Source organism: Poecilia mexicana, unplaced genomic scaffold (assembly GCF_051168715.1).
Source record: "Poecilia mexicana isolate PSO_F unplaced genomic scaffold, ASM5116871v1 scaffold_4, whole genome shotgun sequence".
Lineage (NCBI taxonomy): Eukaryota > Metazoa > Chordata > Actinopteri > Cyprinodontiformes > Poeciliidae > Poecilia > Poecilia mexicana.
The window spans coordinates 2,049,706-2,077,437 of NW_028263373.1; the positions used below are offsets into that span (position 1 = coordinate 2,049,706).

The window sequence follows — 27,732 nt, forward strand, 5'->3', positions numbered from 1 at the left end:
AACATGAATATAATTATTTATTTCCTGCAGAAGCTTCGACTCAAATAAAGAGAAAAATAATGATTGTGTTTCCTGTTTTTATTTGTGCAGAAACTCTTGGTTCAGTTGAGAGAAAACATTATTTTCTGACTTCCCTTTAAAGTCTCAGTGACATAAATACAGATGAAAAAACATTCATGGTTAAAACAGCAGCCACACAACTTCCTGTTGGGGACCGCCACAATAAAAGTCTCTTCTTCATGATAACGTGTCGAAGGCACTCTGGGCCTGTTTGAAACTGCGGCTCCGGTCCGAACTCTCCCAGCTGGAGGTGTGATACGGGTCGGAACCGAGCCTTTGGACCCGATTACTGGAAGAATCCAGAACTTCTTCAGCCGAGGGACAAAAATCAGACGGGCTCGGACGGATCCGGCTTACAAAAAAACACATGTAACAATTTTTAAGACGAGTCGATTAGTAAACATTAAAATATAACATGATGTGATCTGCTGAGCGCCCCCTGCAGGCAGCTGCTGGTTTGTGCTGGTAAAACTGTTCAGTCCGACCGTAAAAACGACACTCGAACTACACTTCTGCTCATGTCTCCACGGCAACTACAGCTACATTTTAGCCTAGTTAAAGTTTTGTTGCTCATTTCATTATTTTCCAGGCATGTTGGAGGCGTCAAACTGAACCAGATAAAACTTTTTTCCTTCTTTGTTGCTGGTGTCGTAAATCAGAACCTGAGAAAGAGAAACGTCTATTTTCAGTCCGTTAAAGATAAAAGTTTCTGTTTTTTAAAGCTTCTCTAAGGCGTTTCAGACCCAAGTCCCGTCTTCACCAAAACTGGACGTAAATACTGTAACCATGGCGACGGGGTGAGCCGCCGATCAGCTGACCGTCCCCGTTTATCAAAACGAAACCAAAAACCTGCAAAAGAACTTTGAAGCCCGAGTTGTTCTGTCAGGAACAAAAAACGCTGTGGAGCCGATCGGGTCACATTTACACACAGCTTCGCTCACATACAGTCTGAGTCCAGAGTCCAGCTCTCGCCGGTTTATTCGGGTTCCCGATTCAAAGCTGGAGCTGTCAGAGGAGGAGGTGGTTCTGGACCCTCAGGTCGGGCCTCGGGTCGGGCCGCGGGTTCTAGTACTGGATGTATTCCGACTGAAGAGACTGGAGGAGGAAACACAGGAACGTTTTGAGTCGTCAAACGGGAAACTTTCAGTTTGGTTTAATGAAAATCACTCGGTCTGTTTGACTTCAGAACCGGGCCAACCAAGCCTGGTTCTGATCCAGTTTACCCCAGTTAAAGCTGCAGTGTGAACCTCAATAATTATATACATTTCACATATTTGAAGATGGTGTCTCACACCGATATAGTTTAAAATGAAACAGATAATCTGTGAAAAATCTGTGCTCACTAAAAACAACCAATCAGGGCCAGGAGGCGGGGCTTAGCGCTGCCAATCACCCTCGTGTGGCTCTTTCTCTCTGCTACGCTGTAGCTAGCATAGCCTGTCGTGAATGCTAATGCTGCATAGCAACCGATGACGGAGGATAAACAGTGTTCCTGTAACTAAGTTGTTTAGCAGCATGTTTATGATGATTGGCAGCGCTTTATAAAAGTTAAACTGCAGCTTTAAGGTGAGTTAAACTGATAAAAATATATATTACAACAAAAAAAGACAATCCTCTGTAAAAAGTTACAAACTGCAGCTTTAAAGTTAAAAAGGAGTCTTTCCTGTCCACTGTCGCCACATGCTTGCTCAGCAAAGTCACTGAGCTGCACAGCAATTAATTTAGTAATCGATTATTGTGATGAATTATCGATTATAAAAAAATTTAATTCACCCCTGAAAATTATTTTAGACAATTTTAGAAACAGAAAGATGAAAATAAAATAATTAAACTCCTTTTTAAATGAGACAATAAACATTTTATTAACCGACATGCAATAACAGCCTTCGCTCTTCAGCGAAGGATCAATGCAGTGCAGAGTGGATGTATCGGCTAACCGATTAATAATTAGACGGCTTCTTTCTTTAATTACAAAATCAGGGACCAAAACGTGGACTGGATGTTAAACATGAGTTCAGTAGAAAAACAGAAACATTCCTGAATAATCTTCTGTTCTCAGGATGAAAGTCAGAGACAGCATTCCTGAGGTTTCTGTTCCCTGAACGGAAAAAGGGGAATTCCTCGTTCTCCTCCAGCCGGCTTCTGTAAACCTAATTACAGCAACAATCGCAGCAGGTTTGTTGCGTTTTACTTTTGGTTTTGACTCCTGGAGTTCCTGGGAAGGATTCGCACGGCTGCATGTAAAGATAAGAAGGGCTGGGGTCGGCCGAGATCTGATCAGGACCAAGAGTTTTTCCTTCCACTCATCTGCCGCCTTCCCCGTTCCTGGAACGATTACCAGACTGAGGCCTGCTGGTGATTCTTGTTTTTATGTTCTGAAAACTTCTTACAGATGAAACCAGAAGTTTACAGAATAAAAAGAAACTTGGACATTTGTCTGTCTCTGTCTGAACATCAATCAGACAAAACTCATTTTATTTCAGGTCAGATAAAAGCAGCAAAATTATCTCTATTTGCTAAATGCCAGAAAAATTAGTGAGAACATTTTTAGAGATTTTTTTTAAACTTTCTTTGAATTCAAAAGATAATTTTCATCTGATGAGCATCAATTAGACATAACCAAGTTTATTTATAGGGAACATTTCAGTAGCAGGCAGCTCAAAGTGCTTTTAAAACACAAAAACAAAGTAATAAAAACTCCATAAACGTTATAATTTGATATTTTTTCATGTTTCTTCCATTCGGTTACAGCAGGCAGTGAGGTGCGTTCAAGGTGTCTCTGTGAATTTGAGTTTCCATGGAAACGTGATGGACAGGCATCTTTATGTTTGTAAATTTAATAATCGCTGAGCTTATTTTGGTTATAATGTGACATGATGTCTAAATGATCTGAATGTTATCAGTGGTCACTGTGACATTTCTAAATGTAATTTTTATTTTAACCAATCAGAAGTTTCCAAAGCGATGACATCATCATGATGTCTATCTTTTTTTAAACTTCTGGTTTCATTGATTGATGCTTTCTCAGATATTTTATCTTTTTACGTTCTTACATTTTGTGCCTCATTGCTCAGCCTCAGACTTTGTGGCAGCGATTCCTCGTCTCAGCAGCAGCTCTGGCAGTTAGTGAAGCTAAAGTTTCCCGATGCAGAGAAAACCCTCGGCTCCCTGATCAACGCGCTTACAGAAGAGCTGGAAGGATTTCAGAGACCAAACATCACAGGAAACAGAAACACGGAGACATTCAGCAGACGAGTCACAGCGGCGAGGCGTCCCCTCCGCCTGCAGCTGCATGAGGACCGGATGCACCGACCGCGGCCCGTACGGCCGGAACCGATTTCTGTACGGCCGGAACCGATTTCTGTACGGCCGGAACCGATTTCTGTACGGCCGGAACCGATTTCTGTACGGCCGGAACCGATATCTGTACGGCCGGTACCGATATCTGTACGGCCCGAACCGATTTCTGTACGGCCGGAACCGATTTCTGTACGGCCGGAACCGATATCGGGTTTCCAACCTGCCCATTCTGACGAGTATAAAACTCAAACAGCTTCAGGCTCTTTGGTAGAAACGATAGTTTCACATAAAGGTGGACAGAAAATATTGATAAGTATAAAAATATGATTTAAAAAATGTTTGCAACTCATTTCCAGCCTTTAAATTTTATGGTTTTCATCGTATTTTCAGATCTGTTGATATTTGTTATGCAGCTCTCACACTCAGTTTTTGCTGTTTTCACACATAAATAATTTTATATTTATTGTTTTTACATTAAGTCTGAATTCTTATGATCAGAAACTTGATAAACTCCCATCACTAGTTTCTGGTCAGGCTGCAAAATATCAACAAAATATTCAATAATGTTAATTTAAAAATTAACATTTCATTGTTTCCAATTAAAGCAACAAAGTTTACATTTTTTACCAGATTAATATTTTACGCTGCATTCTGTGCCTGAATGATGGAGTTTTTTCATAATTGCGTATCAATAGGAGATTTTTCTTCTTTTTTTTAACAGGATTTAAAACAGGAGAAGCTAAAAATGCAGCTTCAGTTCAGGGTAGAAAATATTTACAATGAATATTTTTCATCTTAAAATGATAAATATTTTTATCTTTTAAACAGTTTTTGGTTCAATTACAGCTTTAGGTGAGTTTCTCTTTCAGAGTGTTTTATAATCTGCATTCTCCAGTTAAATTACTTAATTATGACGACGATTACCCAATTTATGCATCAAAGCATCTTTTTTAAAGCTTGACCTGATTTTTATTGATTCTGAACCTGATTGGTGCATCTCGGGTCGCTGCAGCGTGGGAACGCGTCGTCAGAACGGACCAATCACACGGACAGAAGAGTTGGGAAGCTCCAGCAGAAACAACCAATCAGAGCAAAGGGGCGGGGCTAAGCTGCTGCTGTGTCAGAGGACTTACAGGTATGGAGCGGCTCAGGTAACGTCCTGAGGGGCCCTTCATGGCGCTGTAGGGCCCATGGCCCCTGAAGGCACTGACGTCCTGATGCTGCGGCCTCATATAGCCCTTGACCACAGGGGGCGCCGCGGAGCCGCCATACAAGGTACTGTTGTTGTTGACCTCGTGCTGCGCGCCGCGAGGCCCGCCGCTGTAGCCGGGCGAAGGGGCCGAGGGGGCGGGGCTTACAGAGACGGAGGAGGAGGGAGGAAGAGAGGAGAAGGGGGTCTTCTCATCCTCCTCGGCGTCGGCGGCGTAGAGATCTCCGAGGGAGCTGGCCAGGCGCGAGCCGAAAGCTGAGCTGAGGTCAGCAGATACAAAACATCAACAGGCAGGTCATGTGACACAAACACACCTGGACAGGAGACAACGAGGGGTGCTGCTCATGACCTCTGACCCCATGAGAATCTGTCAGTTCGGTAAACCGACGTTCCTACGGCTGTTCCAGTCACCGCCAGCAGGTGGTGCTACTGCTTCACTTACTGGAGTTTAACCTGAAATCTACCAAATATTTTTACTTAAACCAAACTGAAGCGAACGCCGGTCGACTAGGAAAAGGTTTGGTGTTAAAAAATATCCAGACACTCATTCAAAAATTCAGTTTTTGTTTCAACAGATTCCCTGCTTCTGGCTGTTTGATACTCCTTTCAAAAATCGATTCAAAAATCTAGCAACTTAAAAAAATTGACGAGCAACAAATTTAGCAACATTTTTAAAAAGCAACATGTAAGAAATCTGGAGACGATTAAAACTGATGAGCAAAAAACAACTGAGACTTTTTTTAAAAAAAGTCACACTTAACAAATCCAGCGAGTTTTTTTTTTTTTTTTTTTAAATTGACGAGCGAATTTAAAAAAGCGATTATGGAAAACTCTGTAAACGCTTAAAGTTGTTCCCTCAGAGTGTCTGAGGGGGAAAGTTTCATTCCCAACCCAGCTGAGAGTCATGAACGCTGACCGAGCTGCACCACTGCAACCAGGAGGAAAATTCAACTGCAGTAGCCACTGACTCACCAACGGAGGGCAGCACTGAGACCGTTTGGGTCAAATACTGCAGAACAAATTTACATGAAAACAGAACCATCACTTTATAGTTCATCTGCAATAAAACACTGACTTGGGGTTTAGCTGCTGTTTAAATTTCCAACCGTTTAAATGACTTCCTGTTCACAGAGATCAGCAGGAAGAGAAGAAGAAGACGCCTGATGAAGAGCAGCAGGATGTAATAAACAGGGCGAGATGGAAGGAGTGACATAAAGAGGAGGAGGATGAGGAAGAGGAGCGGAGGAGTAAAGCATGATGAAGAGCAGCAGGAGGTTCTGACCTTCGGATGTTTGACATCGGCGATAGCGAGTTCCTCCCGATCCTCTTGGCAGCAGGAGAAGTAGAGGATGCTGGGAGTTTGGAGGGCTTGAGGATCGAGGCGGGACTTTGACTGCTCCCTTTTGATAACCTGGAAGCAAATAAAGATAAGATGATGATCAATACTTGTATGTATTATTGATTCCAGCAACCAGACCGGTCGGGTGGCGGTCGTACCGGAGCGGCGGTGAGCTGGGCCGATGGTGGCTCTTAGACTCCTCAAATCTGCAACCAAACAGAACCGTCAGTTTACAAAACCACGGATAATTATTACTGCACGGATCCGCGCCTGTTAGCCGCCAGCGCTAGCGACGTGCTGCTGCAGGCGCCATGACTACGCATCGAGTCACTTCCATAAAACCAGGCCGCTCTGATGCAGGATGACACTAATCCGTCACAAAATGTTCATATCGCCTTTATTTCTATAAAATATTATTTTAATTAAAATGACTGATGTTTTGATGCATAAAATGTGTTTATAAATCTGTAACAGTTTGGTTTCTGTCCAGATGCACGAGAGGACTAAAGGGATTTATCTTTTATATTGGTCAATAATTTTACTTTGGCTCTTACACTTTATAAAATATTTTATTGTGTTTGATAATTGTTATGAATATAAACGAGGCACAGAGACCAGTTCCTGTCTCTGGCGGCTGCAGAGCTGCTGTAGACCCACCAGGTCTCATGTTGTTTTTCCAGCACAAAGAACGGAGCATTCAGTTCGTTTCTGTTTTCAGGTTTGATGTTCATTTTACGATTATTGATAAGTTGATCGTCTGAACGCTAGCGGAGGTTGATTAGCTAATGTAAACACCTGCTCTGTGCAGGTGTGTGTGTGTGTGTGTGTGTCGCCGTGTTAGTGCCAACTGAACCGAAACACACCAAACTGCAGCACATCATCATGTTAAGGTTGTCATAGTCAAGCTAGCATAACTGAGCTACGCTCATCTTTCTCCATCGTTTTAAAATTGAACTTTTTCCTGACTTGTGTAATGTGGACCTGGCTGGTCGTAATGTGATGATGTGATTGTGTCGTCTTAATGTGCACGATGAGCAGCGCGACGTCCAATCCAGTGACGGGTCGATGCAGAAAGGATTCCATCTAAAAGCAGCTTAACGAACCCCGGCCTGGGGTCAAAGTTCAGTCCTGTACCTCACAGCTCCTCCGCTCACAGATGGGCGAGGGTGGCGGCGGCTCTTCAGGGCTCGGAGTTTGTCGCCCTGCGTCAGACCCGAACCGTCTGTGATGTCACCCTGCAGGAGAAAACAAGCGCTCCTGTGAGGCGACGGGTGAAACGGGTGGAGAACACAAAATAATAAAAATGTTTTTACTAGAGCAGGACTGGAGTTCTGCTGACCAACAAAGATCTGGATATTTCTGTAGATAAGCTGCAATATTCACAGTTTCTGCTGGAAATGCACCAATCCAATACCAATATCTGTATCGATCCCGAAACTGAAAACAATTCTAAGATCCTGATCGGATCTACCCAATCTATTTCACATCACACGTCCTCATTTATTTTACATTTCATTTAAAATTCCTAACTGAACCATCTGAAGGTTTGGAAGTTTTTTAAAGAAAATCAACCTGCTGTTTGTCAGTTTCAGTTTATTTGACTTTGGCTGATCTGCTCCTAATGTCACTGACTGAGCAAATTAAAGTTGTTTCTACATGTTTGATCAGCTGGTGAAGCTGCTGGTGGGTTTAACTGAGCTGTACTGGTGCAGAGTTATCAGATACATTTGTAATTCTATTAATTTATACATAAAATAGAAACGATTTCAGTTAATTCAGCTGGTTTTCTGTACTTGATCGGCCGATACCAAACCTCAGATATCGGAAGTGTGGAAAGTTGATCGGTGCATCGATGGTTTCTGAGCATTTCTGACAAAATATTCTGCAGAAATCTTTTTGGAGGATTTTGGCTCACCTGGATCCTGCCTGATTAAAATCAGAATCGGATCTGGTATGAAAACAATGTGATTCTAAAGCCATACGGCCCGGTCCGGCCCGGCCCGCTCCGGCACCGAGCGTTTTAGCCCAGAGTGAACGTAGCATCTGCTGGGTTAGCAGCAGCAGTTAGCTGGTGTGGAAGACGAACGTCGTCCAGACAAACGGCCATAAATATGCACAATGGATGCAAGAAGGGAAAAAGCTGGCTAGTTAGCTGGTGTATGCTAGCAGCTACTTACCAGTAGCCTCAACTGCCTCGAGTCACAAAGTTCAATGAGGATGTCTGTGGGCGACTGAAACTTTTGCCTGACAGAAAAGTCCTGCGAGGAAAAGAACCTAGATAGAGTATAAGAGATGAAATGGTCCTGCTACGACAAAGATTAAAGGATCTAAGGCCAACTTTTATGTTTTAAAGGAAATTTAAGGCATTTCAAGGCGTTTATTTGAGAAACCTGAACTTTTTAAGGATGCGCGGACACTCTGGATGTAAGGTGCAACACAACGTGTCGACTTTTACTTAAAAACTGCTTTATTATTTAAAATTATTTTAAAAATCTTTAAACAGTTTATCAAGCTTGGCTAAATTTTCAGTTTCTATTGTTATTTTTTTCCAAAGGACCCCTGAAGAAATTTACTCTTTAAAAACAGCTTTGGCCTAATCGCTGCTGTCAATATGAACCTTTTTTCAGTCTGTGTACTCCAGTTAGCAATGAATCGATTACTCAACTAGCTGACGATTATTTCAATAAATCGATTAATCACGTTTCATCCGATTAATCGTTTCAGGCCCAACCTGGCGGGTCTGGAGCGATGAACCAAAACAGGTTTAGGTTTTCCGTCGATGGAACGGTTTGTGTGTCTAACCTCCTGCAGACGTTCGGCGCTCGCCGATCGGAGGAAGTTGGCGTTGTGGGCGGAGCTTAGCGACAGCTCGTCCAGGCCGCTGATGAGATGCGCCGTCTTGTCCTCCGTTCTTCCCTTCAGAGTGTGCTGGCTTTGCAGCCACAGAGACGCCTGCTTGCTGTGGACACAGATCACATCTTCACTCAGGATGAGGTTTAAGAGACGACCTTACGACCTCCAGAAGACATTTTAAGGCTGTAAAATGCCAGAGGACCTCATGGACACGTCGTCCTTCCATTCATTTTCTCCAGGCTAAACATTTAGCTAACAGCTCATTGTTGGAGCTAAAATGTAAATAAATGTTTTGGTTTAAGATGGAAGTATATTTATTTAATAAGTTCTGATGTAGCGAACGCTCCGATCCGCTGGTGAAACTGAGCTTAACCTGATTTATGTCTGTTTTAAGTAAATTCAGCTGCTTTCTTCTGTGATAAACCTCAGATATCAGGATCGGTAGTGAAAAAGTGGATCGGTGCATCGCTAGTTTCAAGCCGAACAGACCGACATCTGATTTCTACTGCACACCTGCAACTGGTGCAGAAACCAGGTCAAAGGTCACAGTGATCAGCTGGACAGGACAGAACGAACGATCTGATTTCTGTATCGGCTGTTTCCACCGTTCGCCGACACATTCTTCCTTTCTTACTGCTGCTCCTGCCAACATTCGAGAGGAAATGTTGCAGCAACCATCTTCCTGCAGGACTTCCTGTCTCTGTTCAGGGTCTTCATATCTGGAGGAATTTCTGTTCCGGAACATAAACCGGACCAGATTCTGATGCTTGTTGATGGAGGTTCTGGCTTCCCATGGCGAGGCAGGGATGTTATGTTAGCGACGCCGCGGCTGCAATCAGGAGGTGAAGGTGCTGCAGATCAGCGTTCAGCTCTGTTTGTTTTCCTGATCTCACTTCTGCTCGTTACTTTCAGTTTCATCGCCTTCATGTGAGAAACGCTGCGACTCGTCAGCCAGGATGATGAACTTCATCATTATTAACGAGCTTTTAACGAGGAAGAGTCCGTCTTCCCTCTTCATCAGATTCTGCTCCAGTTCTCAGTCTGTGCCTTACATTCTGATCCAACTGAAACCAGTTAACACGTTTGTCTTTGGATCTAACTGGGTTCATGTGTGATCTGGAGATCAGTCAAAAATCACTTTATTTACTGCAAAAACATTAAATCTTAACAAGAATTTCTGTCTGGTTTCTAGTGCAAATATTTTAAAATACTTGAAATTAAACCAAAGTAACTTACAAGTAACTTTTTAGCAACAAATAAGAGCGTCTTTAAATATGGATGAAAAGTAGAAGGCAGATCACCGACGAGACATTTTACCGTCATGTCATCAACGAAATCGGCAGAACTGGAGCAGCTGCTGAAAAGTTACATGTGAGGTCCGGTTCAGACGGCGAACCGGACTGGGTCCGGTTCAGACGGCGAACCGAACCGATTCGGTTCAGACGGCAAATCGGACCGGGTCCGGTTCGGACGGCGAACCGAACCGATTTGGTTCAGACGGCGAATCGGACCGGGTCCGGTTCAGACGGCAAATCGGACCGGGTCCGGTTCAGACGGCAAATCGGACCGGGTCCGGTTCAGACGGCAAATCGGACCGGGTCCGGTTCGGATGGCGAACCGAACCGATTCGGTTCGGACGGCGAATCGGACCGGGTCCGGTTCAGACGGCAAATCGGACCGGGTCCGGTTCGGACGGCGAACCGAACCGATTTGGTTCAGACGGCGAATCGGACCGGGTCCGGTTCGGACGGCGAACCGGACCGATTCGGTTCGGACGGCGAACCGGACCGATTCGGTTCGGACGGCGAACCGGACCGATTCGGTTCGGACGGCGAACCGGGCCTCACTGAGATGAACGATAATGTTTTTGTTTTGGGATCATTTTCAGGTCATATATTAAACCAGGAAGACATTTTAAATATCCAAGATAAATAAACAAATCAAGAAAAACAACAAATAAAAGGAATTACAATGTTTCTGTAAATGTCCTTCAAAATAAGAGCTGGCTGAGACCGAAACACCGACTGCAGACTTTTATCACCCAGATTTTGGCAGGAAGAGAGAAACGATAAACCTTGAGCTCATTTTAATTTATCATGCGATTAATTGATTTATTCCTCAATAATAAATATGATTATATTGATGATCATATCGATGATCATATTGATGATCATATCGATGATCATATCGATGATCATATTGAGGCTAAATCTGCACGATTCTCATTCTTTTGTGCATTTTGTCTCCTGGAAGCTGAAACTGAACAGGAACAAACCAGCAGAGACTCACTCTTCCAGGAAGTTCTGCTGCGGCCCGATGATGGAACCGGGCCTGCAGATCCGGATCCAGGCGATGGCCTCCGCGGCGGTGAAGCGGTAGTGTTTCATCAGGTAGCAGCCAATCAGAGTGCCCGTTCTGCCCAGACCGGCTGGCGGAGACAAACAGAAACAGCAGCAACAAACATGAGCCGTTTGGATCAGAACCGAGCTGCAGATCATCACCCAAAAGCAAAACACTGCTTCATCACACCGTCATGTCTGTGACCCGTTTCAGAACAAACCCGGTTTAATGTCAAACAGAACCAGAGCCAAAAACTAAAAGAGGTTTTTAAATTCATGGAGCTCCTCAGTCCATCCTGGACCTTCAGCTTCTGTTTTAAACATCACATTAACTGAGGCCACATCTGTTTGGGTTTCATTTCTCTTCCAGATCACATGAACAGAACCTGTGTGACAGCAGGAAGTAGGCCACGACAGGCTGCTGCAGGTTTCACAACTCAGATTTAAACCTTTTATAAACCTTTGTCAGACCATTATGAATTTATTTAAGGTTTATCTCCTTAGAAATGTATAAACTTCATCCGGCCAAGTGGTGATAAATTCACACTGTAATAGACACAGAAAGGCTAGTTAGCCAGCTAGCAACGGTATGCTAGCAGCTCGTTAGCGGGAGCCTCAACCGCCTCTCAGACGTCTGAGGGCGACTCAAACTTGTAAAAAACGTGTCGCCCTGTAAAAGATCTCAAAAAGCTTCAAACCCCGATCGATCAAGAAACGACGTCACTGACATGTTTGGAAAGGATCCAGAGTCATTTCTGGGAATCATCCAGATCTGAAGCAAACGGAGCAGAAAAGGAGAAAACAGACACCAAACTCACTCAACAACAATATTATCGTTTATCGCAATAACTTCTGGGACAATCCAGCAAAGTTTGTTAGTGTGACGGGCCTGAGTGTTTGGAAGCCCAGCAGTTAACAACAATTAGCTTATTTTAGCCGAACTCGCCTGAAACAACCAGGGAGCTGACCTGGATCACCAAGAACTCTGTTTCCACAGGGAAAACATCCATTATTCATCCATCTGGTAAAAACAACAGGAAGGTCAGCTGCCTGAACGGCCTAGTCCAAGGACAACTGGATGCCAAACAGCTGCGGAGGGAACTGATTCCTGGTCTCCAGCTGAGTCCTGGCAGTGGTGACAAGTTGTTATTGAAGGAGGAAGAGGGGACGCGTAATCTTTAGAGTAATCTTCATTCATGCTGACTTTTCAAAACTGGAAACGTGAGCTCAGCATTTAAAACGTCCAGAAGAAACAAACTGTGAGCAAACTCACAGAATATGACTAAAAATATTTACAGGAATGATTGTTTCGACCCAAACCGAAAATTACACCTTAAAAGGTCACCAATGGCACCATGAAGGTTATTAATGCAGCTAAAATGGTCACTAATCAGGAAGCTAAGGCCATTAATGGGGTCAACAATGTCATTGAGACCAAAAAGGTCACCAACGGGGCCCATAAAGTTATTACTGGGCCAAAACGTTAGCAAGCGCTAGCTAAAAGAAACCATGTGCCATTTATTTCTACTTCCTGCCTCAGTATCCATGCTGAACAACGACCCAAAACCTTTCATGTCGTATTACTTCACTCGTTCTGTTCATCCTCACTCAGCTCAGCTAAGATCATTTTTCCCTCTGACCTCATCCGACAAGCCTTTCCCAGGCGCAGCCCGCCCCCTGCTGGCTGCTCTGGGAACTACCGCTCCCAGTAAGGGGCCTACCTTTGCAGTGGACGGCCACGGCTCCTTGCGCGTTCTCACAGACGTGCAGGAAGCGGCGTACGATGGTGTCGTTGGGCGTGCTGCCGTCGATGAAGAAGAGGTCGTAGTGGTCGAAGCCGGCGTTGGTGAAGCGCTTTCCGTCGTAGATCTTCTTGTTCAGGCGGATGATGGTGGTCACGCCGTGCTTCCTGAAGTAGGGGAAGTAAGCCTCGGGCGCGTGCAGAGGGTAACCTGCAGGGGCAGAGCGTCGCTCTAACATATCGTCTCTCATTACGACTTTCTGAAATCATCTGGGAAACTTCAGCTGGGAGGAGCAGCAGTGGAAACTTTACTTTCCTCACTAATCTGGCGTCTCTGGAAGCTTTGGAATCTGAACCAGATCTGCTGCTTATGTTTCAGACAAGCTCAGGAATTTACTTGTGCAACACAAGAGCGAGGTTATCCTGATGCAACAGAGGGAGGGAACATAAACACCGCCGGGCATCCTGGGAAAATCTAGACTGTTTAAACTAGGAAAGGTTTTTATAAATAAAACAGCTGCTGCAGGACAGAGTGAAACCAGACAATCTGCATGACAAAAGCAGTTTGTATCCGTCAGTGAAATAATACCGAGTGGAATAAAATGTTTTCTTGTGTTTTCCATGAAATACGAGAAGAAAGCAGCTTAAATTTGTTCACGCACCGTTTTCTATCCTGGATTTGGGATGCGGTCCGCTGAAGGCCAGAAACTTTCCCGGGACGATCCAGTTCAGGTCTCCGTTCTCGACGCGCTGCAGACAGAGACGAGCCGACAACACAGAGAGTTTACACGACTTCAGGCAGGGAAACATAAAACTGGAGCCTTTAACTCTGATTATTTAATTCAGGCTTGTTTTAATTTAGTCCTGCTACGGTGAAACTACTCCGGTTCTCCAGAAGAGGGCACCGCAGTCCAGGTTTCCAACTTTATCTCATCCTGATGCAGAAAAGGAAAAACTGAAAACGTCTTTAACACTCAGAGGCGGTAAAAGATCTGAGCACCTGATCAAGTTATCAGTCATTGAATATTTAAAATGACAAAATCAGATGTACCAAATTATAAAATTAAGGGGAAATTCTGGTATTTTAAAGACCAAAATGACAATAATAATAAAATAAAAAATAACTAAATCAGGCAGAAGAAAAATTTTCCAAATCAGTTTCATATAAAAACTTCAGAAACTTTAACAGAAACTGCAGGTCTGAGTCTGGTGAATTAAAACATGTTTGATTTTCATTCAGTGGGCAGAAAATCCAGAAGTTTAACTCAAGTAAAAGTAGAAATACTTCAAAATACAATTACTGAAGTAAAAGTACAAAGAACAGCAGCAAACATAAAACTTTTGAAAAATGTTACTCAAGTTAATGTAACTAGTTACGACTCAACAGGAAACACTATTAATATAAAGACTGACATAACATGAAGGAGTCTTTATGTTTATGACTGATATGAAATGTTATTCTGAAAATAATGAAACTTTGAGTTAAGAGGTTCATTATTTACCAAATGAAACTTTATGAAAACACTCAAACTTTCATGGAGACTCCTTCCTGTATGGCGGAGTGATGTCAGTCTGGTCCTTCAAATTAAAAGTTCCCAGAGTCGCGTTTTCAAACCATTAAAGCAGTGACTGGTCTTACTGGTTTTACCTCGTAGTGTTCGTATTCGTCCACATCAAACGTCTCAAAGTCAAAGAAGCCGTGCTGCAAAGCCTGGAAAACGACGGAAACCGTTTGTTTTTGTTAATTACAGGATAAATACAGATTCATTTCCTATGCTAAAGGTTACAGTCGGGTCATTTCCTCTCACTGCGGCGTTCGGTCCTGATAAAACCATTTAACCATCGTTAATATGCAGACGTACGGCGGCAGCAGTAAGTGCCGACCGGAGCCTGTCAGTCGCTGCTGATTTATTCTCCAGAATGTGAAAAGCAGCAGACGGAAACGTGACGCAGCCCGACCTGCAGCAGCTCCGGGTGAGTCAACACCTGATCCACACATGGACTAATTAATCCGACCAAACAGGTCCGTGTCATCTCCCACTGCACCGTTTGGACTTTACATGCAGCGGGCTAATATGATAAAGGTCAGAGGTTACAGGAAGCGCCACTGGGAAAGAAAATGAACTTTGTTTCTTTCTGTCCTGTCAGGACGATGCCAGCCGTTTGCTGCCTCTGGTCACGGCGGTTGGGTCTGCCAGGCAGAATAATGAGTCCAGTTCTCCACCGTTTGCTGAATCATCGTTGTTCTTTTCTCCTTCTGAAAGCGTTTTTGGAGGTCAGATTCATGAAACCAGCGGTTCCACAGTCAGACGTGAAAGGCCGGCGTCCTGCAGCCGTCCACTCCAGCTCTGTTTAACCAGATTTAATCCAGTCCGTTTGGTTCGAAGGTCCGGTTTGTTTGGGGAGGATCTCTGGTCCTCCAAACCTCTGTCTGGGTTCGGCTGAATGAACTCTGGTTCTGGGCATTCTGGGTAAATACAACCAAAGCTAACATGTTAGCCTAGCGCTAGCAGCAGAAATGGCTCCTGGTCTTTAACCAAAGACTGAAGAGAAATCCTCCAACCGCTAAAATCTGACGCCTCCATTTTAGTTTCTATTTTGTAAAGCAGGAAGTGGCGAGAAATCAAAAACTCCTCCTTCACCCGGTTCAGTGACGAATAAAAACGTCTTCTGATGCTTTTAGATGGTTTCAAGCAGATAATGAAGAATCACATTTAATAACAATATTTCAGGAAACGTGTAAAACATATGAGAGTTAATTACTGATATATAATCAGTGAGAAACAGATAAAGACGTTTGGGTCGAAGCCTTTGACCAGCAGGACTGGTGACTGAGGTCGAGATTGAAAAAAACCAAAAACAGGTGAAGTCCTTCAGAAATACTGAATTATTGATCAACCAGAACGATGCGAAGGTGGCAGGAAGTTAAAGAGCAGCAGCCAGATTTAAAGTCTTTTCTCTGCAGAGTCTGCAGCACCAGATCCCAGTGATCCCAGTTAAACCACAGGGTCTCTGCTGCACGTAATCACACTCAGCGGCGGATTATTCACACTTATGACCGATTAGCCACCGGCCTCTGATTGGCTGTCGTTCAGCGGCTCTTCAACACGCTGAGCTGTTATGTAACAATAATCTGCAGCTGAGAACTTCCCAGAACGCTTCCTGTTCCCAGACCGCTTCCTGTTCCCAGACCGCTTCCTGTTCCCAGACCGCTTCCTGTTCCCAGACCGCTTCCTGTTCCCGACCGCTTCCTGTTCCCAGACCGCTTCCTGTTCCCAGACCGCTTCCTGTTCCCGACCGCTTCCTGTTCCCGACCGCTTCCGCTTCCGACCGCTTCCGCTTCCTGTTCCCGACCGCTTCCTGTTCCCGACCGCTTCCGCTTCCTGTTCCCAACCGCTTCCTGTTCCCGACCGCTTCCGCTTCCTGTTTCTGACCGCTTCCTGTTCCCAGACCGCTTCCTGTTCCCGACCGCTTCCTGTTCCCGACCGCTTCCTGTTCCCGACCGCTTCCTGTTCCCCGACCGCTTCCTGTTCCCAGACCGCTTCCTGTTCCCGACCGCTTCCTGTTCCCAGACCGCTTCCTGTTCCCAGACCGCTTCCTGTTCCCGACCGCTTCCTGTTCCCGACCGCTTCCTGTTCCCGACCGCTTCCTGTTCCCCGACCGCTTCCTGTTCCCAGACCGCTTCCTGTTCCCAGACCGCTTCCTGTTCCCAGACCGCTTCCGCTTCCTGTTCCCGACCGCTTCCGCTTCCTGTTCCCGACCGCTTCCTGTTTCTGACCGCTTCCTGTTCCCAGACCGCTTCCTGTTCCCGACCGCTTCCTGTTCCCAGACCGCTTCCTGTTCCCGACCGCTTCCTGTTCCCGACCGCTTCCTGTTCCCGACCGCTTCCTGTTCCCAGACTGCTTCCTGTTCCCGACCGCTTCCTGTTCCCGACCGCTTCCGCTTCCTGTTCCCGACCGCTTCCCGTTCCCAGACTGCTTCCCGTTCCCAGACCGCTTCCCGTTCCCAGACCGCTTCCTGTTCCCGACCGCTTCCGCTTCCTGTTCCCGACCGCTTCCTGTTTCCGACCGCTTCCCGTTCCCGACCGCTTCCTGTTCCCGACCGCTTCCTGTTCCCGACCGCTTCCTGTTCCCGACCGCTTCCCGTTCCCAGACCGCTTCCCGTTCCCAGACCGCTTCCTGTTCCCGACCGCTTCCACTTCCTGTTCCCGACCGCTTCCTGTTCCCGACCGCTTCCTGTTCCCGACCGCTTCCGCTTCCTGTTTCTGACCGCTTCCCGTTCCCAGACCGCTTCCCGTTCCCAGACCGCTTCCTGTTCCCGACCGCTTCCACTTCCTGTTTCCGACCGCTTCCCGTTCCCGACCGCTTCCCATTCCCGACCGCTTCCGCTTCCTGTTCCCGACCGCTTCCTGTTCCCGACCGCTTCCTGTTCCCGACCGCTTCCGCTTCCTGTTCCCGACCGCTTCCGCTTCCTGTTCCCGACCGCTTCCTGTTCCCTCTGGAGTCCAACGGTTGGATCTCAGGCTCTTTTCTTCTCTGCTCAACAACGTCTGATCTCTCAGTATAAACGTTTCTGGCGGCTGCTGATCTCACCTTCCTGATTCCCTGCAGACAGTCCAGCACTGTGAGGTTGTAGGTGCAATTCCCAAAGGAGGCGTCCCTGCAGAGACACAGAACGTCAGTAAAGATACAGACGAGTTGATTTTAGCAAAATAAAAACCAAAATAATCCGATTTATCGGAGAGATGAAGGAAAACTGATCACAGCAGATCATTATGTAACTTTGCATCAGGAGAAAATGTCACGTTGATCCCAAAAGGCTAGTTTAGCTTGGGTACATTAGCAGCTAGTTAGCGTTAGCCCAAACCACTTCAGAGACCGTAATGAAGACGTCTGCATGTGACCCAAACTTTGCCCGACAGAAAATCCTGTGAGTAATAAAAATTAAACATGAAATTAAAAAGTCCTGCCACGATACAATTTAAGACCTGGGATTAACGTACTTAAGGCCAACTTACATTTTTTAAGTGAATTTAAGCCATTTTAAGGCCTTAGCTTTTGATCCATGTATTTGTGGCTCCCTGATTGGACGGGTTTTAAATCAACTCCAGAACCTGCTGCCAGTTTTAGAGAAACTTTCTTTAAACAGTGGAACCAGAAAAAGTCTCAATCTGTCAACAAGACGAGGATTTTTATCCATCACATCCGTCCAGTTCTTACATTTCATATCAGAAATGTGGTAATAAAGGTTTGAGTTGTTTGTCAACAACTTGGGAAAACATGTTTTTCATTTCACATAAAGCTGCTTAAGTCTGGGTGTAGTGATGAAGTTTGACCTGAACCCTCTGGTTCTGGTTCTGAACTGCTCTGAACCAGAACCTCTGATTGCACAGATATTCTCCTACGAAGGGAGAACCAGAACTTTCTCACTCAGAAACTCCAGATTTGGTTGCTTTTCCTATTTGAGGAAAAACTTCTTTAAAACTAACTTCACGTTGCTGCTAACAGGATCTGGGGGGTTCAGGAAGCCCGGCGGTCATTTTCCGTGCGGTCAGTGAAGGCCTCGCTCGGTGGGCGTGGCCTGTCCGCATCATGTTTAATCCATCAGAGCTCCTCATGAGGCCGACAGAACAAAGTCTCCCTCCTTTCAGCGGCTCCGCTGTTATGTAACCGTGCAGTGTGTTGATGGCAACAAAAAGCCCTTTATCTCTCACACACCCCACACACACACACACACACACACACACACACACACACACACACACACACACACACACACACACACACACACACACACACACACACACACACACACACACACACACACACACACACACACACACACACAGGCTGTGCTCCTCGGTTTGGGTCAGCGGTGGCAGAAGCTTGAACTCCAGTTCTCCCAGTCTCCTTACTGGTGGAGCTTTTATCAGAAGTTCCTTCCAGGACAGGAAGTCTGATGATGTCATCGGCTTGAAAAGTGAATCTGAGGGTAAATATTTCCTCTGCTGCTGCCAGCTGAGCGTCGGCCATCAGAGCTCACGTTTGGTCTGGTTCTGGTTCTGAAGACGTGAAAACATTCCTGACTGTTTTGTTTCTGTTTTAAATGAAATAATCGTTTTAAACATTTGGGTTTTTACTGTCAGGAACCAGCAGCCAGAAGGAAACTGGAGCTGGAACATTTCCGCTCTGAACTCACCAAAAAGCTTTGAGGAAACCTTTAAATCCTCGCAGCAGGAATCACTTCCTGCCTCTGAAGTCGTTTGGTCAACTTTTAAAGTCCAGGTTCTCTATAATCAGCTGAACCAGAGCAGCTAAACTTTCACCTCTGAATCCTGCAACATCCTGCAACCATCAACTCCTCCTGCTAATAAACGCCAGCAGATTCACCATGAATCTCTCTGGAACAACAAAAGGTGCTTAACACTGAATTTTAGTGCCACTGGAGGAAGAAAAGTTAACAAGGAAAAGTTTCACCAAGTTATTTAAATGTTTTACAAACATCCAGAACCTGCAGAGGTTCTGGTTGTCGGGATCATTTGGTTTTTATTGGGATAAAAATAAATGTTTCGATTAAAATCTACTGCAGTGGTATTTAGTTTGTGGCAAAATGCTGCAAGGCTGCGACGAGCTCATAAAAACTATCAAAGGAAAGCAAACTAAGAACAAGTTACAGACGATGAAATATGCAAATTAATAACAGAAAACAGTAAATTAATTTAGTTATACTTTATAAAAGACATCCATATTCATTAAAAATCTAATTATCCTGATAAAAACAGTAAAACTATATAAATGACGCACATTTCACCTGAAATACCCTGAGAGTCAGGCAGCAACTAACAACTATCTTAATAATCGATTATTCTGACGATTAGTCGGATAAAACAATCAGGACATTGTTTCAAAATGTTTGGTGATGGAGCAGAAGGGTCGGCTGTATGCCAGTGACATAAACATGAGTTGGTGTGTGTCTTACTGGTAGTTATTGGAGAACAGTTATTTTACCCCAGGATCTTAACGTTGATCCTGCAGTGATTTTTACGTAGGTCTATAAAAATGTTTTAACCTCAATCCTTTTTTAGATAGGACAATAAACATTTTATTCCCTAAATTGTAGCGTTCCTTTAGTGAATAAAACAGGTAAAAGTGTTTTATCTTAAATGCTGAATGTAGATACATTTTATAGTTTACTTACTGCTCTGAGTGCAGTGGTTTGACAGCAAACTGCTTTTTAAGTGCATGCTGCAGTTAAAGATTGATTATTAAACCAGTTGATTATTAATGTGATTAATGGTGTCAGTCCTCCATGCCAGCAGTGTGTGTGTGTGTGTGTGTGTGTGTGTGTGTGTGTGTGTGTGTGTGAGACGGTGACTCACCTGAAGGGCAGGTAGGCGGCGTTGGAGCCGGAGATCAGCGCTCTGAAGGCTTCCTCTGGAGTCTTCTTCAGGTAAATCACCTGCAGGAAGGAAAAGCATCGTGACATCATCAAACCCAGAAGGGAAATGAAGCGGCTCTGCTGCAGGAAGCACCGGCTGCAGTTCCTTACAACTGTCCAATGTCACATTTAGGAAACAGATCTGCTCATGGAAACAAGAGAATTTGGAAAAATTTACATTTTATGATAAAAGTTTTGGAGCCAGGATGAGGTGGAAATTGGTTTATTTCATAAAACTGCAATAAAACTATTTTTTAGCCTCAAAAGAGTCACATGATCAACAACCGGATGTTACTACTGGTGGAAACGAAGAACGAGAAGAAGAAGAAGGTGGTGGTGGAGCGGCTTGTTTATTAATGACTCATTGTGTAAACAATCTTATTCATGTTGTGTTTCTTATTTAAAGGAAATAATGTTATTTTAACTTTAGCGTTCGCCGTCATGACAGCAAAAGTTTGCTGGGCGATAAATTGTCCCAAAATTTATTACGATAAAATGATAATGTTGTTTTGAGACCATTTCTAAGTAATATAACGCTAGTAATAATGAACAAACACATTCGCAAACTTTAAATTCTAATGAACATTTAACTCCGGCACTATAAGACAATTTAAATATCAGAAATAAACAAACAAAATTAATTATGGAAACAAAACTGCCCTTCAAAATAAAGGCTATTTAAGACCAAAACACCAGACTGAAAACTTTTATCATCCAGTTTTTGGTAGAAAGAGAGAAAAGAGGAAAACATGCGATTAATTGATTAATTGATTAATTGATTAATTGACTTATTGATTAATTGACTTATTGCTGATTGACAAAGTTTTGCACACATTTTAATGGAAACATTTCTGATTATCTGAAGGTTCTGGTTGATCCTGTTGAACTTCGACGCCGTCTTAGAGACAAGCAGAGGGAAGGCTGGAAACCGTTCTGCATCAGAAAATATGAAGAACTCTTATTGTTGCGGTTCTGGCCGGGTCCGACCCGGTCTGATTGTGTCGGAGCCAGAAGCCGCTCCGTGAACACAATCACCTTTTGTTTCAGCGCCATCAAATATTCAACGTGCGAAACGCAGCAGGAGAGAGTGTGTGAGTCTAATGTCCCACCTGCAGAGTTCTGGACCAGAACCAGAACCAGAACCAGCCGGGTTTCTGGTTCTGAACCTTCTAGACTGGACTGGGACTCCAGAACTAGAAGATCCTGAACAACAAAGATCCAACAAAACCAGAACTAAGCGGAAAGCAGAACGGATCATTTAATGTAGAAATGTTGGGTTGAACATTGGATAAGGATCATAAATCTTAATTCTTAATTAATAAATCATGAATCTAAATAAAGACAATAAATCAGTTAATCAATTAATCACATGATCAATTAAAAGTCATTTAACTTTTTTTTTTCTCTTTTTACCAAAATCTGGATGTTTAAATCTTCAGTCTGATGTTTTGGTCTCAGTTTCTCTTTTTTTAAGGATAATTTTGTGACTTCATGATTCATTTGATTTGTTGTTTCTGTTGTTTTTATTTATTTTGGATATTTTAAATGTCTTCAGTTCCAGTGATAAATGTTTATTATTAAGTTTATTGATCTTTGAGTGATTTTTATCATTATATTACCTGAAAATGGTCTCAAAACAACATTATGGTTTATTGAAGTAATTACTGAGTTTATCATTCAGCCCTACATACGGCCAGACAGAGATTTACAGAGCAGCAGCAAAAGCAAAGGAGGAGGATTAGCAGTGATGATGATGTGTTAGTGAGGAACAGTGCCTGGATGTTGAGCTGTTAGCATGTCACAACGGTCATGAGACTGTTAGACTGTCTTCAGTCAGAGGCATATTTAGAGTCGCTGCAGGACTGACTGCTACTGGAGATCCATCAGCAACAACGGTTTGAAGAGTCTTAGATGAAATTAGTTACAAAACGTAATTTCTCTCTTTGGGATAAATAACTGAATTGTTTTCTGCAGATGGTTTTGTAAAGTCAAAGCTAACCAGTTAGCATGCAGCTGGAAACAAACATCCCAGTAAAACAGGCAAGTTTCATCAGCTCTACTGGGGGTTAAATACAAATCTGAGAATATTTTATCATCTTTGGTCAAAACTCAAAGCTTCTTAGAGCAAAAAATGAGAGAAAAATTAGATTTTGGAGTTTATTTTAGAAAACTGTGATGTTCTTGTTTGTCTCTATAAACAACCAGCAGAGTTTTTCTCCAGTCTTTAAAGTGATGGTGGGATGTGCTGAGAGTCGGACTCACGGCGTAGCCGCCGATCAGCACGGCGGCGTTGGCGCGCTTCCTCTGGTCGAAGCTGGTGTAGTGAACGATTCTCTTCCTGGTCAGCGTGAACGACTGCACAGAAACACAAACACGGTTACTCGTCGTTTTCCTTCATCCCAACAGAAGCCGAGCGCTTTCTGTGCGTTATGAACGTGTGAACTGATGACTGAATTAAAGCCGGTCGGGTTCAAACTGCAGCGGCTGAAACGGCGAGCTGCAGATTCTCTCAGCCGACTGTTAAACCGTCAGCTGCCTCCGTTTTCTCATTAGAGGCTCCGTGATGAACCCGCTGGACCCGGATCGGCCCGCCAACACCGGCAGGAGAGCTCATTAGAACCCAGATGACAACATAACGCTAAGCACTGCAGACCAGCAGCATTACAGAGCGATGGGAAGAAAGTGAAAGCTGGTTCTTCTTGGTAATGAAATGATGAAAAGTCTGGCAAACATTTGTGTTCAGCTGCCAGAGGGAAGACTTCAAGGTTTATTACTTTTTACCATGTGAAGCACTTTGACCTGCCTTGTTGCTGAAATAAACAATGAAACTTGATTTATTTATGATATTTTATGTTGGAAAATAAGTGCTTTCTTTCATTTAAATAATTTTCCATAAACAACTTCCTATGGAAAAAAATGTATCCTGATTTTGTAAATGTTTCTCTTTGTTCTTAAACCTACAAACAGAAATAAAACTGTACTTTTTAAGAAATGACCACAAATCAGGTTATTATAAATGTCTAAGTTGTGTTTTTACTCAGTTATGTAACATTTATGGCTCTAAACAAGTTTTTATTTTTGTCTCTTTAGACGTTCAGAGCAGTGAGTGACATCAGCACCCAGTGAGTCTGACTGGTTTAAATGGGAACCAGCTGCAGGTGAACCCAGATCCTCCGTCAGTGTGATGAAACATGATCCGACTCGGAGAAAGTCACACCGATCCGGACCGTCCGGTCGCCTGAGGAATCCGGGCGCCACGGCAACCAACACAAACACAGAGGAAGCGTGTTTAACGGTGTCTCGGCGGGAGGTTGCGTCACGCTCGCATCGCTCCGCGCCGCATTCAGGACATTCCTGCACAGGGAGGATCAGCAGCAGAGAAACTCACCTTCAGCTTCTTGTTGAGCTTGCAGCAGTATCGGTAGAGCATGGCCAGGTTCAGCGGCCCGAAGTCTGCGTAGAAACTGGGCAGAAACACAAGAGAAACGGCATGAAGCCGAGTCCGCAGACAGGAAACAGGAAGTAACGCTGACAATCCCCACTGCAAGTCCAGAAATACATCCTGCATGTGGGAAGGTTTCAGAACGATCCAAACCTTCAGCAGGTCGCTCCAAACTCAGCTGAAACTTCTGACGTGTTTTTTACTGAAAAATATTAAAATATTCTCCTTTGTTCACATTTGTTCTCACACAGCATGAAAGCTGCATGATGTCATAATAACTCAGTTCATCGCATGATAAAGAGGGCGGTTTTGTTTCCAAATCCGTTTTATTTATAGCTACAGTTTTGCCTTTTTTAATCTCGTTTTATCGTTTTTGTTCATTTATTCTGGATGTTTAAAATGTCTAAACATTAAGTTTTAGTGGCATCAGAGGGTAAACCTGCGTTATCATGCAATATTATCGTTTAACACAGAGGTGTCCAATGTGCGGCCCGGGGGCCATTTGTGGCCCATGGAATGATTTTGGGCGGCCCTTGATCACAGTTCAGGAACAACCTAAATTAAAAATTAAAACATTTTTGCAATTACAATTAAAAAGAAAAAATACTGAATGTTTTGTGGCTGCCAGAGTTCTTCCAACCTTTTTGTCCAAAAGGTTTGGACACCACTGGTTTAACACAAAGTTTATCGTGACTTGTCTCGCTGCAAGGAATCTGAAACCCATTTTCTCAGGATCAAACTGATTCATTTTCAATGTTTTTATTTGATTAAAAGACCTGAAGCAACAAGAACAGATGCACAGAGAACGAGTCACCAGATTTAAACACAGATCCTCCAACAGAGAAAGAAATCTGGAGGTGAGATCATTTGACTTTTGGCTTCTGATGAACAAACAAAGAAATCAAACTGATTCATTCAGTCATAACTCAACATTTCATCACTTTCATGTTAAACTAAACATTAGCAGCGTTTTGGAGACAGAAGGAGAAAGTTGGTTCATGAAAAAGAAAACCAACTTTTTTAACCTTTAAAGTGTCTCAAATATAAAAATAATGAAACATTTATTTAAGTTTTTGGGTCAAAACTCTCAATCTTTTCTCTGGTGATGATTTACAGTCGTGGTGTAAATGAGTGAAAGCAGTTTGAAGTCAGACTTACTTCTCGTAGACAAACTCGTCGTCGGTGCAGAAGTAGTGGGTGTTGACGGTGCTTTTGGGTTTGCTGCGTAACGTGGCGAAGTACAGACGGTCTGCAGGGAAACATTAAGTATTACAGTTAAACCAGATGCTACAGGTTATGACTACAGTACTCGCTCTGATAAACCTCCTGAGAGCTGAGATTCAGATGAATAAACACCGGGGAGATTCTGGGTCATTTCATTATCACAGCAGCTCTTGATCTTTGTACAAATTATATTTTTAAAGTGCTTCAGACTCTACAGGCAGCAGGACGACCTTTTCACACACCTTGTTTTCTTCCTGATGAGTCGACAGCTTGGCAAAGCAAAGCTGATCAGGAGAAACACGAAAACAGCAGCAAACTTTTATTATTCAATACGTCCAGAAAACCAGACTGTCCTTTGGTCACATCTCAGGAACCAACCAGAAAACATCCAGCAAAGCTTTCAGAGTTCAGACAACAGGACAAATAAGCAGAAGCTGATTTTCCCCCGTTACTATCTGAAGTTAAATCAAACCAAACTTCTGTTTTATGTCAGTTAAAATTATTTCTATTTGCTAAATGTAGACAATTGACTTGTTAGACATTACTTATGGTGTCCCACAGGGATCAATGTTCAGTCCGTTATTATTCTGGGTAATAATGTAAAAAATATTATCATGTAAATCAACGATAAATGTAAGGCATCAAAAATGCTTAAATTTGCCTCATTTGAGACACAAATATGTTTATATGCATCAAATAAACAGAAGCTCATGCAGACAGAGCAGAAACAGAATAACAAACTGAATCAAACCAAATTCATGATATTTAGAAATCTAAAAGTACCTGTGGATAAAAGATGTAATAAAACAGCTGAAATAAGACCAACATGTCGGATATTTGGGGAGAAAAATGGTCGTAGTTTGGTTTGAATCTTGCACTTTTCTGTGATGTCAAACATTTGTTGGTATCATAAAATGTTGCAGTTTAATAGTGAAACAGGAAATTTAGGATGGTTGTGTTTATGTTTCATCCAGACAGAAATGACTTGGGAAAATAAAATAAAGATTTAGAGGATTTTATTCTTACATTGTTGTTTTTTAAAACCTATGTTCAAAACAAAACAATACACTTTAATTACAATGCTATTTAATTTGAATGAATGAATTATTAAATCCCACATCTGTAGAAACAATACAAAGATAATAAAATGCAGTCTGATAGTTACATTTTTAATTATTTTTCAACAAATTCCTTTAAATTCCTGCGTCAGCATTCTGGAGTCCCAGTAAACCACCTGGGTTGAATCAACTGGGATTTTTGCTGTCCATTAAATCAAACCAGTGGCCTTGGTTCAGACCAGATTTCCCACAAGGCTTTAACTGGCTGTGAACACTTCCTGTAATCATCATGACTAAGCTGCAGCCTGAGAGACGGGAAAGATCAGCTCAAGTAAAAACAACTCAGGCTCCAAAATTAGACAAATTAAATGTCCAATCCGCCGCCTGCCGGTTGAAACCTTCACATTAGTTAGACCAACAGCTGACCGACAACTAAAGAACTTCACACATTTTGACTGAAAAATAGAAAAAAGAATAGAAAAAAATTCTGGTTTAATAATAAAAACATTGTTTTAAGAGATTATATTCGATCTTTGATGTTTAACTTCTATGGTAGCTACTAGTGGTGACACTTTTTGAGGAAAAAAAATATTTTATACTTTTCTAACTGCTGAGCCTTTTGGAGATTAAAATAAGACAGTAAATACTGTGCATCTTCATTGGAAGTACTTTACCCTGTTCTGACATACATATTACCTGCTGTAAGTTGTATTTTTATTCATTTTACATAAAATTTTTGATTTAGAAAAGTGTTTGTCTGTCTGGACTTATTTTTTAATCACATTATTTTATTAGATATCTTTCTTGTTAAAATACCAATATTGGGACATAATTTTACTTTTAAAGATTAAATCAGATGTTCTGATTAGGTAATCTTTTTACAAAATACTTTATTCTTCTTTCTTGAATAATTGCTTTTATGTTTGAGTAAATATAGGTCAAGTACTGCTTTAGTACTATACTCACCTCTGGTAGATTCAATACAAAAATAATCTGTTTTGAAATTAAAAAATAATTGTAAATAAAGAATATAATTTCTATTATGTAATGAACGTTGTATAATACATTTTACTTAAAAAGGTTGAGAGGAATAGTCCAAACTAATTGAATGCTGATCAAAATGGGAGCTTTAAAAGGTTGGAAAAAAGGTTATAAAGTGAGTTTCTTAAATTCAAGTATTATATTTTAATGTTTATTAATGAACTAGTCTTGTGGCGTTTAGTTTTATTACTCATTTTAACGTCATATTGCTTAAAGTTACCTTTGATCAACTCTGCCGCTCCCCGCGGCTCTCGTTCCTCAGCCATCCGGAACAGGGTAGACGGAACCGGGGAGCGATTCACAACTCCACGGTCATGAGTCAAGTCTAATTCCTGCACTCGTTCAGCTTCTGCCGAAAACTCCAGAAAGGGTCCGTCTAACTCCTGGGCGGCTTCAGAAAGTTTTCAAACTGCTAGCAGCTCTAGCCGTTGAGGAGCTAGCAGCGAACCGCACACAGCGTGTTTAAAAAGTTGTAAAACTTCCTCCTCAGCTTCCCATCGGTCACTGTAGCTTCCTCTCGTTCACTGCGAATTTATTCCCATTGTTTCTTTTGTTTTGTTTTTCCCCCTTTACCCGATAAATATGCTCTGATTAGCATATTAGCATGTTAAAGCTCCGCAAGCTTGACGAGACTCTGAAACTCTGATTGACCAAATCCCTCCTTAAGATACGTTGCCATAACAACGAT

The 27,732-nt window shown here is 43.0% G+C and overlaps 1 protein-coding gene across 2 annotated transcripts; it reads right to left on the reverse strand.

Annotated features, from left to right (window-relative positions):
- Positions 1–63: 63 nt before the first annotated feature.
- cdc14ab (cell division cycle 14Ab) lies at positions 64–27,732 on the reverse strand. 2 transcript variants are annotated; one of them, XM_014995158.2, is made up of 16 exons: positions 27,265–27,732; positions 24,880–24,970; positions 23,668–23,743; positions 22,542–22,634; positions 20,221–20,300; positions 17,435–17,501; positions 14,491–14,553; positions 13,505–13,592; positions 12,823–13,053; positions 11,052–11,190; positions 8,712–8,868; positions 7,044–7,144; positions 6,068–6,115; positions 5,853–5,981; positions 4,494–4,830; positions 64–1,155 (listed from the first exon to the last, which is right to left on the reverse strand). In XM_014995158.2, exons 1-16 carry the CDS (start codon positions 27,308–27,310, stop codon positions 1,126–1,128), a joined length of 1,776 nt encoding a protein of 591 aa, XP_014850644.1. In that variant the 5' UTR covers positions 27,311–27,732; the 3' UTR covers positions 64–1,125. The 2 variants fall into 2 exon arrangements, with proteins under 2 accessions (XP_014850644.1, XP_087860853.1); XM_088004727.1 differs by lacking the exon at positions 4,494–4,830 and having other exon boundaries at positions 27,265–27,731.